Source organism: Myotis nattereri (genome assembly GCF_964212035.1).
Source record: "Myotis nattereri genome assembly, chromosome: 7".
Classification (NCBI taxonomy): domain Eukaryota; kingdom Metazoa; phylum Chordata; class Mammalia; order Chiroptera; family Vespertilionidae; genus Myotis; species Myotis nattereri.
The window spans coordinates 9,280,355-9,294,663 of record NC_138082.1 but is presented as its reverse complement, the minus strand read 5'-3'; the positions used below and the strand labels follow the sequence as shown (position 1 = coordinate 9,294,663).

Here is a 14,309-nt window from a genome sequence, read left to right as displayed (position 1 = left end):
GGTGAAATGGGGAAGGAATTAAGAAGTACAAACTGGCAGATACAAAATGGTCATGGGGATGTAAAGTACATCATAGGGAATATAGTCAATAATATTATAATAACTGTATGGTGCCAGCTGGTACCAGACTTACCAGGGGGATCACTTCATAAGTTATATTAATGCCAAACCACTATGTTTTACACCTGAAACTAATGTAGTATTGATTGTCAAGTGTGATTTTGAAAGATGACTGGAGAGAAAGAAATCTGATAGGCTGCAGCACTAGGTGCTTCCATGACTGTTAAGGTGATGAGTCAGGTATGAGGTAGGATCTTAATAAGATCAAAAAGTCATTAAGATAATGGTTGAAAGACATGCGCTATAATCAAATACCCATCAGTGGTAACCACTGTCAGAGGACCCTCTTAGCCTCTATGCTCCAAGCACAGTTTCTGAAGGGAAAGAAAGTCAAGGGAAAATATGGCTATTTACAATTTTCTTTCTATACACTGCTTTTAAAACAACTTCTGCAGCAGTTCCTATGCTACTATATGAAAACAGCATTGCCATTTCTTCAAAAAGTCCTGTAAACTTTAGTAAACACCTTGTCATTTTAGCTGTGTTTTATTGCCACCTGGCCGCTCAGTTTCTCCTGAGACATTTGGTGAGTGTGGGGAGTATTTGTACACAAATTAGCCTCTCATTCAGAGTTCAGTATTTTGAATGTGGTAGACAACCAGTTATCTTCTATAAACTTCTGATTTTCTGTCTCATTTTCTTTTCTCATAAGACTGAAGTGTCCTTGTTTTAGTTTAGGGCAAAGATGGGGCTGAGAAGCTAAGTAAGATGTATTAAAATTAATGAAGAAATCTTAGTTTATACACCAGTCTTTGAAAAAACACCTAGCTATGAAGCATGGAATCTAATAAAGTTCAAATTTAAAAACACAAAGTATTTCACAGCTGGTGACCTATTTAGAGTACATGGGACTATGTGGGGTACCTATACCAACACCTGGTCCCAATCAGAGTACACTCTTACCTGCACGGGGTGAATCCTGGTTTTGATGCTTCCTATACCTTCTACCGTGGTGACAGCAACCCCATACAGAGAACAGATGGGCACCAGGCACGCGGTAACTGGATAATGACTGTGATAGAATTGTGTAAAGAGAACACCTGGGAATCATAGGGATGGGTAGCATAATTCAGGGACTAATGTTGGTCCAGGAGAATCACGAAACTGTATTTCCGTGAGAATACAGAGAACTCTAGATATAAAACCATAAATTTCTGGAAGTGTTCAAGAAAGAACCTACATGTGGCTGGTGTAGGATATTAAAAAGAAATGGAAAAATAGAATAAGGAAGCGTTTTGTGTAGGGCCTCCCAGAGACCCTCAATTCTCTATTTTCCCCCCCTCATTCTAGGGAAAAGAAAACTTTGTACTAATCATAAGATGATATATTAACTTATATAAACCACCATGGGTTAGTTAAGTCTAGTGATTCCCAGCTATGCAAAGCTTTTAAAAATACAAATATTCTGGTTGCACACTAGCCCAATTAAATATAATCTGATGGGAAGAAAGTCCATGGGAAAGATCTGGAACTTAGGAAGCTGCAGGGAGAGCAGGCCCAGAGCTGTGTGAGTGCCATAGGCACCTGTGGAGAGGAGAGGAGTGAATATGGACAGCAGTGGGAGGCTCCACATCCTTCCCAGATGTACCCAAGCATGGCCCTGGCCAACATAAAGGATACCGGATCTTCTTGGTCTTGGGGTCATATCTTGACACCATGACAGTGCAGGAGCCACAGCCTCCACTCCCACAGCCGTACTTGGTGCCTGCGAGGTGGACTGGAAAGAAGCGAGTCAAGGAAAAGAGGGGCCCAGGCCCCCTTGCTTTTATTGTTTAAATATGTTTTTATTGATTCTAAAGAGAGGAAGGGAGAGGGAGAGAGAGATAAAAGCGTCAACAATGAGAGAAAATAGTTGATCCTACTGCACGCCCTCTACGGGGGACTGAGCCTGAAACCCAGGCATGTGCCCTGACTGGGAATCGAACCATAACCTCCTGGTTCATGAATCAACACTCAACCACTGAGCCACCCAGGCTGGGCCTCTGTGCTTTTTACACTCTTTTTGCTCGGACGCCGACAAGTAACATGTTCCCGTGAGTTCCTTGCTCAGAGTTCCACTTTTGCATGGAAAGGAGCTCATTGATAAAAGTGAGAAGGAGTTTTCTTTCTTTCTCAAATGCATTTCTAAATGCAAATTTTTTCATATTTTGGAAGATATTGAGATGGCACTCCCAAAGGGACTAGGGCTACACTTTGCAACTCAACACATAGCCATTTCTACAGCGCACCATCTGGATAGTCCCACTACGTGGGGTACATGAAGGCTACAGAGAGCCTCATGCCTGTTAGATCAGGGTGTGTGTCCAAATGAGGAAGGGAAAAGCCTGTTAAATCCAGAGTTGTGGACAATGGACTCTGGACTCAAGTTCCATTATTGCTGTGGAGGTGGTGAGTATGCAAAACTTAGAAAAATCCCCCTGGGAAACTTGCCTTTCTCAGACTCAGCAATGCAATGCTTTTACCTTCTTAAGGAGGAGGGACTATTAATTTAATAACCATGGTTCCTGAGCTAGTCATGTCAACAATCACTGTGTACTTTTCCTCTGTCAAACATTTGCATATTTCCACAGAGGGAGAACAAATAACTTACGTAACCCCCCTGCGTTACGTTCTGTAAGAATCTGCTAGAATTGGCTTGGGACCTTTTCTGGTTGAGGTTTAAGAAGGATTTCATGGGTGGAGATCATACGTGGCTTGGGTAGAGGTAGAGACTAACTTCATCTTAGAGGCGGCTGCACAAAGAGATGTAATTCTGGGCTGGGTCATACACCCCTGGAGTGAAACAGCTTTGTGATGCATGTGTTAACATTGCCTTGAGTGAAAAAGCAAAAAGTTGGTGCAACCAGCTGCTTTGTCCTTCGGTCAACAAACAGCTAGTTTGATGCTTCCTTCTTCCACCCCCACCAGAGGTGCCTGCCTCAAACAGTTCCTTCCATATGCTGTCAGTTCATCCTAAAGCTCATCATTAAGTAGGTTGCCAGGTGAAAAACAGGGGGTGGGCAAAAGCAGGCCTACAGTGGTGAGTACATGAAACACAGAGTTTATTCTTGTATCATTATTTATTAATTATTGTATGATTTTCCTCTAGCCAATATATCTGCCCCTATCCCACTCATTATTCCAGGAAAACAAACACACAAAAGCAAACAACAGGCCAAATCCTCCCTCACTGGCTCTGCCATCTCCCATTTACGCAGCGTCAGAATCTCACTGTTGGTCAGCACACCCTACCACTTCCCTTTGTATCACTTCTAAATTCACTACAGACTTCTCTGGGCTTTCTCTAGACCTCCTAAATGAAGAAATTCATCTGTATTAGGAGCAAGCTGAAAATGCACGGACTCCCAAGGAAACATGGCCGGAAGCCGCTCTAGGCAGAATTACCCCAGCCTCCCATTCCCATCTCTCCAGTGTCCTCTTCTGTTCATTCTTCCTGGTGCCTAACGACATAAAGAAGTCATTCTAAGTAAATGTGTTTCACCTGAGACTTCCAGGCCCCAACCTCTGATTACAGAGCCAATATTTCTGGGATGGAGGCAGAGGCCTATTATTTTAAAAATATGTTTTTATTGATTTTTAGAGAGAGAGGAAAGGAGAGGGAGAGAGAACAAGAAACATCAGTGATGAAAATCATTCATCAGCTGCCTCCTGCACGCCCCCTATTGGGGATTGCGCCCCCAAATGGGCATGTACCCTGACCGGGAATCTACAGGTGACCTCGTGGCTCCTGGGTAGATGCTCAACCACTGAGACACACCCACTGGGCCACAGGCTTATTTTTAACTTGTTTCTCAAGTGGGTGATTTGCATGAATATTCATGGATAAGCACAAATACTGGATTTTCTGCCAGAATCAGCACCCCATGTGCCTACATTAGCACTGGCCTACTGCACTTTTCACAGGACTCCCATGGCTCCTTCCAAGGCCCTGTACCTACTTTACATTGCTAATTTTATATTTTTTCCCTGAAGGCAGGTCTCCAATATTATAAAAACTTCAGGCTCCCACAAAACCCCAATTTGCTGCTGCCTTGGGGCCTGACTTAGGTCTCATTGCCAGAATGGGACTCAGTCACACAAGAAACCAAACGTGGGGGAGCCATTCCATCTTTCTTTCACTATTTCACTCCTTCCCAAGGTCACAGCCTCCCACGGCGTCATCCCGTTCATCCCAGCGGCCCAGCCCACATCTGCTGGGGTGAGTTCTTGGATCTCTTGCTTGTCTTCTCTCTCCACACCTCCTGGCCTGGTTCAAAGCAACCTAATCTGCAAGGCCAGGTAATGCACCAGGAGAGTGAATGGCCCACAGCTACTTGGGGCGAGGAGAGTGTGCCATTTTAAGGCTGCTTGATCTCTGTGAGACCCTGGCTGTAGCACAGAACAGGAAAATGCGATGTGTTCACTGTCCCACCACGGAAGCCCTAACACTTCCTGCCATTCTTGCAGCTCACAAATTTTACCAAGCACCAGTGGCAAGATGGAAGACACAGCCTCTGCCCTCAGCCTAGTTAGGGAGGCAGCCAGTGAAGGGGTGACAGCAAGTGTCATAGGGCACTAACGTCGGGGTTGGGAGGGAAGGAAGAGACAAGGGTTGAATAGGAGTTTGCTGGGCAAATGGAAGGCTTGGGGTGTGGGGTGGTGGTGATAGTCCAGTCACCTGTATAGTTCCTGGAATACGAGTGGAATAGGGACAGATTATATTGACGAGAGGAGTAAAATGAATGGGTGGAAAACTATATTGCAAGGAGTTCAATAGAAAAGGTGGACCCTAACCGGTTTGACTCAGTGGATAGAGCATTGGCCTGCAGACTCAAGGGCCCCAGGTTCAATTCCGGTCAAGGGCATGTACCTGGGTTGAGGGCACATCCCCAGTAGGGAGTGTGCAGGAGGCAGCTGATTGATATTTCTCTCTTAGCAATGTTTCTAACTCTCTATCCCTCTCCCTTCTTCTCTGTGAAAAATCAATAAAAAATATATTTAAAAAAATCTCCTTTAAAAAAAAGAAAAAGAAAAGGTGGCATCCGGCACACATCATTTTTTAGATAACTTTGGCAAGGGAAGAACAGGGAGAAATAAAGTTGTGTATTGGGGTGTGTTTGTTGGGAGGCAGACAGACATGTATAGGGCCATCATCATGCCCTCGTGCTACCCCCTTTATAGTTGCCCCCCAGACCAAGAAATGCTTTTTGAATCTTTATGGAAGTTCTACTGGAGGCCTGGGAGGAGTGAGAGGTGAAGGAAGCTCTAGATCCAGGTGGAGATCTGGGAGGGCATCAGCCAGACTTTGGAATTTTGAAATGTTTATAAAACCTTGTTTTCTTCAATAAGGTTTACGAAAAGGCATACGCGACAAGTCAATGAAATGTGCTTGTGGGAAACCATTGTCAGGGACATGCTGCACTGAGCAATTGACCGGGCGTTTTCACCTTCACACGCCTGAACATGAAGCCGCCATCCGGGTGACCATGGGCCTCAGGAGTCATGAAATTATTTTCCAAAGCTGTTCCCAGTGGACCCTCGTGGTTCCCTGGGTGTGTGCTCAGATGAAAAATACAACAAATAAAGTACACATCTGTCACTTCTGGATGCGTTCTCTGAACTCCATCTAGACGCTACAAATTGGACACCAGGTTACTGACCTAGAACAAACACAAGGCGACTTTCTTCAGAAGTCTTAACATGCTCACTGTTTCCCGCCCAATCCAGACGGATTACAGCGACACATAAGGATACGGACTTTCCTCAGGTAGAACAGCAGGTTCATTTCAGGATCGGCGCTCTTCTCTACGACCTACGGTGTGGAACGAGAGGAGGACTTTAGGGAGAGAACACCAGAACGTGTGGCACGTCCACCTGCTGTTTAGGGGCATGTTTCTGACAGGTGATGACGTCCAAAGACTAAACAACAGCAAAGGAAACACAATACTTGGAACCAGAATTTTGAAAAAATGTTGGAGCATTATTTTAATGTCTCTGGATTTTGTAATACATATGACAAGTATAAATTCTGGGTTGTTTTTCCTTAGAGTTATTTAGGGTAATGGATACACAGGTTCCAAAATTGATCAAGTTACCTAGTGGCTACAGAAAGCCACAGAACAGGTTAGCTGGAGAAGATTTTCTAAGGGAGTCATAAGATCACAAGGGAGTGTCTTTAGGGGAGACACCCCTGTCTTCTCCATCCTTCCCCAGTGAAATGCAGGTGCCACCAGGTTAAGGAAGAGCAGGAGGAAGCATCAATCTCTGTTCTGTCTCTCACATTGCATTCCAGGCTGTTACTGCCAATAGGTCAAAGCTGACACATGCGATGAAAGCTGTCTGCCCTCCCTGCCCAAGCAGCTCCCTGGATGGTTACAGTAGCACTGAGCAATACAAAAAAGAGGACGTTATTCTACTAAAAGTATTTGTATTTTTATCATCCCAGGAAAAACAACAACAAACCACATTATTTTTAATAAATGCCTCGTATTTCCAAGCTTTCTTCTGTGTCCTCAGAGGATCTGAAGAGCCAGAGAGAAGATCAGCACCCATTATAATATGGGAGGATCAAGGCCCAGACCAAGTAGGAGAAAACAAGATTAGATGTTGGGAACTTAATGAAAGGATGCTAACTGCAACTCTGACATCTCAAATACATAGCACTCCCAGCCATTTAAAATAAATATTTCAGCCCTGCCATAGTGGCTCAGTGGTTGAGTATTGACCTGTGAACCAGGAGGTCACGGTTCCATTCTGGTCAGGGCACATGCCTGGGTTGTAGGCCCCATCCCCAGTAGGGGGAGTGCAGGAAGCAGCCAATCAATGATTTTCTCTCATCATTAATGTTTCTCTCTCTCTCTCTCTCTCTCTCTCTCTCTCTCTCTCTCTCTCTCCCCTTCTTCTCTGAAATCAATAAGAATATATTTAAATAATAAATAAATATTTCCATAATCATATGAAAAATTCTGGTCATACCATAAGTTGCACTCATAAAATTGTACTCATACCTTCTGTTTCCTCTGGTACTTTAGAGACACATAGGAAATGATTTCTTCTTACTAAGTATATGAGTAAAGGAGCAACTTTACCAAGATCTAGAGATAAGCAAGGGAGAACTGCAATGAAAGAACATTTTACACCCATCAGATTAACACACTTTAGCAAGTTTGATTGAATCAAGTCTTGGCACATCATAGATTAGCAAGTCATATATTTATATTGGCAAGAAGGCAGCCTTTGTCATGCAATGAACTGTGGGAAAATGTAACTTGTGCAGGATTTCTGGAAAGCCACCTGGCAGGACCTGAGACATTGGCATGCCTTAATTTCACTTAGAGATTTTCCTGCCAGTGTTGGTAAGGAAATAACGGTAGGGTGTTCACTGTTAGTAGTGGGGAATTGGAAGCATCCCATATGTCTATCACTGGGGGACTGGATAAGCAGGATGTTCACAGCCTGGAGAACTCTACATGCAGAAATAATGAGCCAGGTGTTCAAAGGGCAACATGGATAGATCTCTTTTGAGTCACAAAAGAAATAGACGGAGATGTATACATCCTGTGAAGTAAATCATAATTTCACTTGGGTAACGTAAGAATATAAATACACTCATGCAAAAGCCAAACACTGTACAGTTGAACCTCGAACAATGTGGGATTAGGGGACTGATCCCCCTGCACAGTTGAAAATTCATATATAACTTCTGACTCCTCCAAAACTTAACTATTAATAGGCTACTGTTGACTAGAAGCCTTACCAATAACATAAGCAGTCAATTAACACATAGTTTGTATGTTATATATACACTAGAGGCCTGGCGTATATATGAAATTCTTGTGGGGGGTGCGGGGGGGTTCCCTCAGCCCAGGCTGCAACATCCCCAATCTGGGACCCCTCAGGGGATGTCCGACTGACAGTTTAGGCCCAATCAACTGGCAGTCGGACATCCCCCTCACAGTCCTGGATTGCTGGCTCCTAATTGCTCACCTGCCTGCCTGCCTGGTTGCCCTTAACTGCCCCTCCCCCCTGCTGGCCTGATTACCCCTCACTGCCTCTGTGTGCTGGCCTGATCGCCCCTAACTGCCCCCCCCCCACATGCTGGCCTGGTCAGCCCTAAGTGCCCCCTGCTGCTGGCCAGGTTGCCCCCAACTGCCCCCTCCCTGCTGGCCTGGTCACCCCTTACTGCCTCCCCCCTGTTGGCCTGGTAACCCCTTACTGCCCCCCCGCCAGCCTGGTCAACTGCAACTGCCCCCTCTGCTAGCCTGGTCGCCCCTAACTACCACCCCTGCTAGCCTGGTTGCCCCAACTGCACCCCCACCAGCCTGGTCACCCCTAACTGCCCCCCTGCTGGCCTGGTCACCTCTTACTGCCCCCCCCCCCCGCCGGCCAGGTTGCCCCCAACTACACCCCTCTGCCAGCCTGGTCACCCCCAACTGCCTCCCCTGCCAGCCTGGTCACCCCATGCAGCCTGATTGTTCAGTCATTTGGTTGTCCCTCACTAACCCCCCTGCCGGCCTGGTTGTAGGCAGCCATCTTGTGAAGGCATGAGGGTTAATTTGCATATTACCTCTTTATTATATAGGATATATATTTCTATTGTATTCTAACAATAAAGTAAGCTAGAGAAAATGTGATTAAGAAAATCATAAGGACAATACATTGGGGGAAAAAAGGACATATAGGTGGACCAGCGCAGTTCAAACCTGTATTGTTCAAGGATCAACTGCATATATTTTAAGGATACGTCTATCTTTCTAAATGACTATATTGAAAGGATATGACAAGGATGTATGTTTATAATGAACAAGAGTGAATGCATCTGGGAAAAGGAAATAAAGAGAAGATAAGAAATAAAAAGAAAATAATATAAAGCAAATGAAGAGCCTTGTCCAGACTGTGATGAAGATGTGCCATTGGTGAAGGAATGTGCTTTGCTCAACTCTGTGTCCCTGGGTCTAAAGGGAAGAAGACCAATCACAAAAATAACAGCAAACCCAATTTCTTCAAAGAGTTGTATATATTTTCCCCCTTTTATTTGCCATCTACTACTTGTCTTAGAAATTTGTAAGACAGAGAAAGGGAAAAATACCAAACTATCAGCTATGAATTCAAAAGCTTGGGAGACCTGGAGAGGGAATACTCATTCGAATGTGTTATTAAAGAATAAATGGTTTTATTTACCAGCAAAGGCAAAGCAACAAAGCCCCGTTTTCCTTGAACTCAAAAAAGTTCTTAGCTTTTGAATTCCTGTGAATTGTCCACTCAGCAATTATTCTTCTGACATGCCAGTTGGCTTCAGGTCATGCAAGATCCTGACCAATTGGTAAGCAGTATTGCTAAACCCAGATTTTTTCTTGGTTCTTTGCTTTCTCTTTCACTCTTTGTTCTTTAGTTCATGGGTTTCCTAAAAATGTTGTTTCCCTGCTATTTGACAGGCAACACTCCAAGAATGTTTGCCATGATTAAAGCTGTGTCTCCCCTTTTAGGGAAGAACATCAGTAATGCAGCACAACGAGGCGTGGGAAGCAAAATCCTTAACACCAAATGACTTTTCAAAACAATTTTCTGTTTTAATATTTTATAAGTTTTTTCCCACCTAATTGTCCCAAAGCACCTCAAACATTTTATTTATTCATTTTGCTCATTCAAGTACAGGCCTGAGGACAACGGAGATTCGAGTTGCCGCACCTCTTCCCCAGTGGACACAGCAGCCTCCCTGCCCCGTGGCTCAGGAGAGCTGCTTCAGTTTCTGGGCTAATTGACCAGCTGAGTGTATGTATGAAGGCGAAACAAAACCATTCTTTGCTATTAGCATCCTTAATGTCATATGTACCTTCTGTTGCAATAACATCGGTGAACTCCAGTAGAGCTCATCTAGTTTTTCATAACCTGGGTCAGAATTCACTCCCATTGTAATCCAACAAATACAAACAGGAGCTCCTTACTGTCCAAAAGAAAAGTTCAGAGCAAGCAAAAGCCCCCATGCTTTCATAATTTTGCACTAAACCTTGAATGAATGACCCATGCTCAAGTTCAGACCAGTACATATGACTTGACAAAGACAGAAGGCAGAGGTTAATTAAGGAGTGGTATCATAGTGAAAAAAAAGTAGCTTGGCTTTGTCTCTGGTGTGAAAAAATTCATATTAATCATTGTGTAAACTTACCTTTCTTCCATTCACAAAGAAAATCAGCTCATCAGAACTTGGGAGAGAAGGCATCGTGCCAGAAAGCAGGGCCCCAGGAGGAGGTTTTTCTTCCAGTAGAGCAGGTCAGAGAGCCAACACCCGGATGCCTATCCGTATTGGAAAAGCCCAAGCTTCAGCAGGTGATTTATAGCCACACATCAGCAGACAGGAGCACCAACCAGGGCTGTCTGCCCGCCCTGTCTGCAAGCACTTCAAAGGGCTCTTGGCAGCATCCTGTCTCCTCCTTTGCCAGGAGTGAGCCAACTCAGCATCCTTGCCCGTCCCCTTTGAAGCCCAGAATGGCTTTGTAGGGAAATGTGTTGAAAGCCGGGGACTAATAAATAAAAATCGAGTTTTGCCTGACTGGCGTGGCTCAGTGGTTGAGCATCGACCTTTGATTCCGGAGGTCATGGTTCGATTCCCAATTAGGGCACATGCCCGGGTTGTGGGCTTGATCGCCAGTGTGGGGCATGCAGGAGGCAGCTAATCAGTGATTCTCATCATTGATGTTTCTATCTCACTTTCCCTCTTCCTTCCTCTCTTATAAAATCAATAAAAATATATTTTTTAAAATATCAAGTTTTAAATAGGCTATTGTTATTTTTAAACTAACCAAACCATCAATCAATAAAATAGTATACTATTAAAACTCATGAAACTTTCCCCAGTGTCCTTAAAGTTTTATTGGAACCCAGCCACAAACATTCATTTAGGTATTGATTCTGGCTGGTTTCCAGCTGCCACAGCAGGGCTGAGTGGTCACAGTCAAGATCTTATGGTCCGCAAGGAGTTAAGATATTTACTCTCTGGGTCTTTTACAGAAAAAGTCTGTCGACCCCCTACTGGATCTCATCTTTACTTCTTCTCTCCTTTGCATTCATTCCCTGGTTTCTCCTTCCATACTCTGTGTCTCAAGAGTCTGGTGCCCCTGCGCCTTATGGAAAGCTACCACCGCCCCCCCCCCGTCCCCCTCCCTCCGCCACCCATACACACACACTGCCTCTCCCTGCGCTGCGGCTGCTTCCACCACCGCTCTCAGGACCGGTTGTATGACTAGGCCACAACCTTCAGTGAGTCAACATGGTTCTTTCTGTAGTGTTCTTACCTGTAGTCACACATTTATGGAGTTTCTGGAGGGCAGTGGGGATTATTGCCAGGCACAGCATGCCCTCTGTGCAGGTGAGTGGACTGTAGAAATCCATTACTACTCCACCAAGAAGCCCCCAAGTGAGTGGTTCCCCTGGACATAGAAGTGTTGACCGGCATCTGCGGAGCATTTTACGCAAGATCAGGCCTGGATGGGGGCCCGCAGTGCCCTTCCTTCCTATGGCCTCAGTATGACCAGGTCGAGGAACTGCTGCTGCTCGTTAGGAGGCTCATCTCGTTTCCCATTACTCCCAGCTGCACTCGCAGCACCGAGGATGTCCAGTGGGGTAGACTTGAAGTGGGCTCAGTTTCTGTGCATCATTTCTGTATTTAATTTTAAAATTCTTTCATCACCCTATTGAGTGTTTTTTAACTAAATGATCATGGCTCTCATGAACTGTCCAGCTCCTGTGGAAGTCACATACAAGAACATGAGATTTCTTATTACACACATCCCAACCACTGTGACCTCAAACAAATTCATAGCAGAACTTAAGAAGAATGGAGTTACCACAATAGTAAGAGTATGTGAAGCAACTTACGACAGACACTACTCGTTTTTTTGTTTGTTTGTTTTTATACTAAAATATTTTATTTTTTTGAATTTAATTTCATTGTTTAAAGTATTACAAATAGTAGTACATATGTCTCCTTTTTTTCCCCATGGACCTTCCCCCAGCCTCCCCTACCCCCCGGCACATGCCCTCTCCTCCCTCCCCCAGTGTCTTATGTCCATTGGTTGTGCTTATATGCATGCGTCCTAGTACAAGTCCTTTGGTTGATCTCTTACCTCCCTCCCCAACCTTTCCCAGCCTTCCCACTGTAGTTTGACAGTCTGTTCGATGCTTCTCTGCCTCTGTATCTATTTTTGCTCACCAGTTTATAATGGTCTTAATTATCCATAAACTAGAGGCCTGTTGCACAAAAAGATTCGTGCAATAGGCCTTCCCTTCCCCTGGCTGCCTGCACCAGTTTTCCTTCGGCACCGGGGACCCAGGCCTTAGCTCCAGCCAGAGCCGCCTTCAAAGCCTTCGCTGGTCTGGCCAGAGCCGCCTTCAAAGCCTTTGCTGCTCCGGCTGGAGCCGCTTTGATCGTGGCTCCAGCCAGAGCCGCTTTGATGGTTGCTCCTGCCAGAGCTGCTTTGATCGCTGCTCCAGCCTGAACCACCTTCAAAGCCTTCGCTGCTCCAGCCGGAGCCGCCTTCAGTCTTCACTCTCCTGCTTTGCACCTACATATGCAAATTAACCGCCATCTTGGTTGGCGGTTAATTCGAATATCTCACTGATTAGCCAATGGGAAGTGTAGCGAAGGTACGGTCAATTACCCTGTTTGTCTATTATTAGATAGGATGAGTGAGATCATGTGGTATTTTTCCTTCATTGACTGGCTTATTTCACTTAGCATAATACTCTCCAGTTCCATCCATGCTGTTGCAAATAGTAAGAATTCTTTCTTTTTTATAGCAGTGCAGTATATCATTGTGTAGATGTACCACAGTTTTCTAATCCACTCATCTGCTGATGGACATTTAGGCTGTTTCCAAATCTTAGCTATTGTAAATTGTGCTGCAATGAACATAGGGGTGTATAAATCCTTTCTAATTGGTGTTTCTGTTTTCTTGGGATATATTCCTAGAAGTGGTATTAGTGGGTCAAATGGTAGTACCATTTTTAATATTTTGAGGAAATACCATACTGTTTTCCACAGTGGTTGCACCAGTCTGCATTCCCACCAGCAGTGCACAAGGGTTCCTTTTTCTCTGAATCCTCTCCAGCACTTGTTGTTTGTTGACTGTTGATGATAGCAATTCTTAGAGGTGGTACCTCATTATTGTTTTGATTGCATCTCTCGGATGATTAGTGACTTTGAGCATGTTTTCATATGCTTCTTGGCTTTCTGAATGTCCTCCTTTGAAAAGTGTGTATTTAGGTCCTTTGCCCATTTTTTGGTTGGATTGTTTATCTTCCTTTTGTTAAGTTGTATGAGTTCACTGTAAATTTTGGAGATTAACCCCTTATCAGAGATAACATTGGTAAATATGTTCTCCCATGCACTGGGCTTTTTTGTTGTTTTGTTGATGGTTTCTTTTGCTGTGCAGAAGCTTTTTTATTTTGATGTAGTCCCATTTGTTTATTTTCTCCAAAGGGCTGAGGGCTGTCAGGGGTGAAGCCCCTCCGTGGGCCCCATGCAAAGCTGATGGGGACCGGAGAGCTGTTCCCCTGCCCCAAGGCTCTCCCTACACGCTGGGTTCCCACCGATCAGGGATGTGGCCTGGGATAGAACTCCTGGTCGGACACAGCCCTGAAGTTCACATGGGGCAGCTGGATTTCTCCCCCTGACCCCCAGCGCCTGGGCCCGTGTCAGTGCATGGAGGGATAAATAATGGATGGGCTGAGCGGGGTGGACAGGCGGAGTGGGGATGTGATGGGCTGTGCATGAAGGAGGAGAGAAGGAATGGGGAGGGGGAGTTAGAGGCCCTGGGGAGCGGCCCGTTTGGCACTCAGACAGGCTGGGTTCCAGGGGGGGTGTCTGTGCATGTGGGGTAGGGCCACCCCATCCACGTGCCTTCCTGCAAGCGCCTGCGCTTCCTGTGCTGCACTGAGAGCCAGGGCACAGGCTCCGACTTAAAGAGGAGCCTTTAAAAAAGGGCAGAGAATTCTTAGGTGCTGTGGGGAGTGCTCTGGGGTAGCTCACCTGCGGATATCAGATTGAGGGTAGCGTTGCCCACAGCCAGGATTGGGTTCAGATCCGAATAGCAGTGCCGACTGATGATATGTCCTCCTAAGGACTGAGGAGAGAGAGTTACATCCTGGGCCAGTCCACCCTCACGCCCTCTGCCCGCAGGCACCTGCTTATGCGAAAGGGCCCGGGGGGTGGG

General features: G+C 45.3%; 1 protein-coding gene across 1 annotated transcript in view; it reads right to left on the bottom strand.

Annotated features, from left to right (window-relative positions):
- LOC308522652 (aldehyde oxidase 4-like) overlaps positions 1 to 10,318 on the bottom strand; it is a gene marked incomplete at both ends in the record, with an annotated part of 73,325 nt that extends 63,007 nt beyond the window's left edge. Inside the window, 4 exons of the mRNA XM_081096136.1 lie at positions 1,024 to 1,132; positions 1,741 to 1,837; positions 5,854 to 5,911; positions 10,265 to 10,318. Of these exons, the coding sequence (XP_080952262.1) occupies positions 1,024 to 1,132; positions 1,741 to 1,837; positions 5,854 to 5,911; positions 10,265 to 10,318 (318 nt within the window). The remainder of the gene's footprint in view (positions 1 to 1,023; positions 1,133 to 1,740; positions 1,838 to 5,853; positions 5,912 to 10,264) is intronic.
- Between the last annotated feature and the right edge of the window lie 3,991 nt (positions 10,319 to 14,309).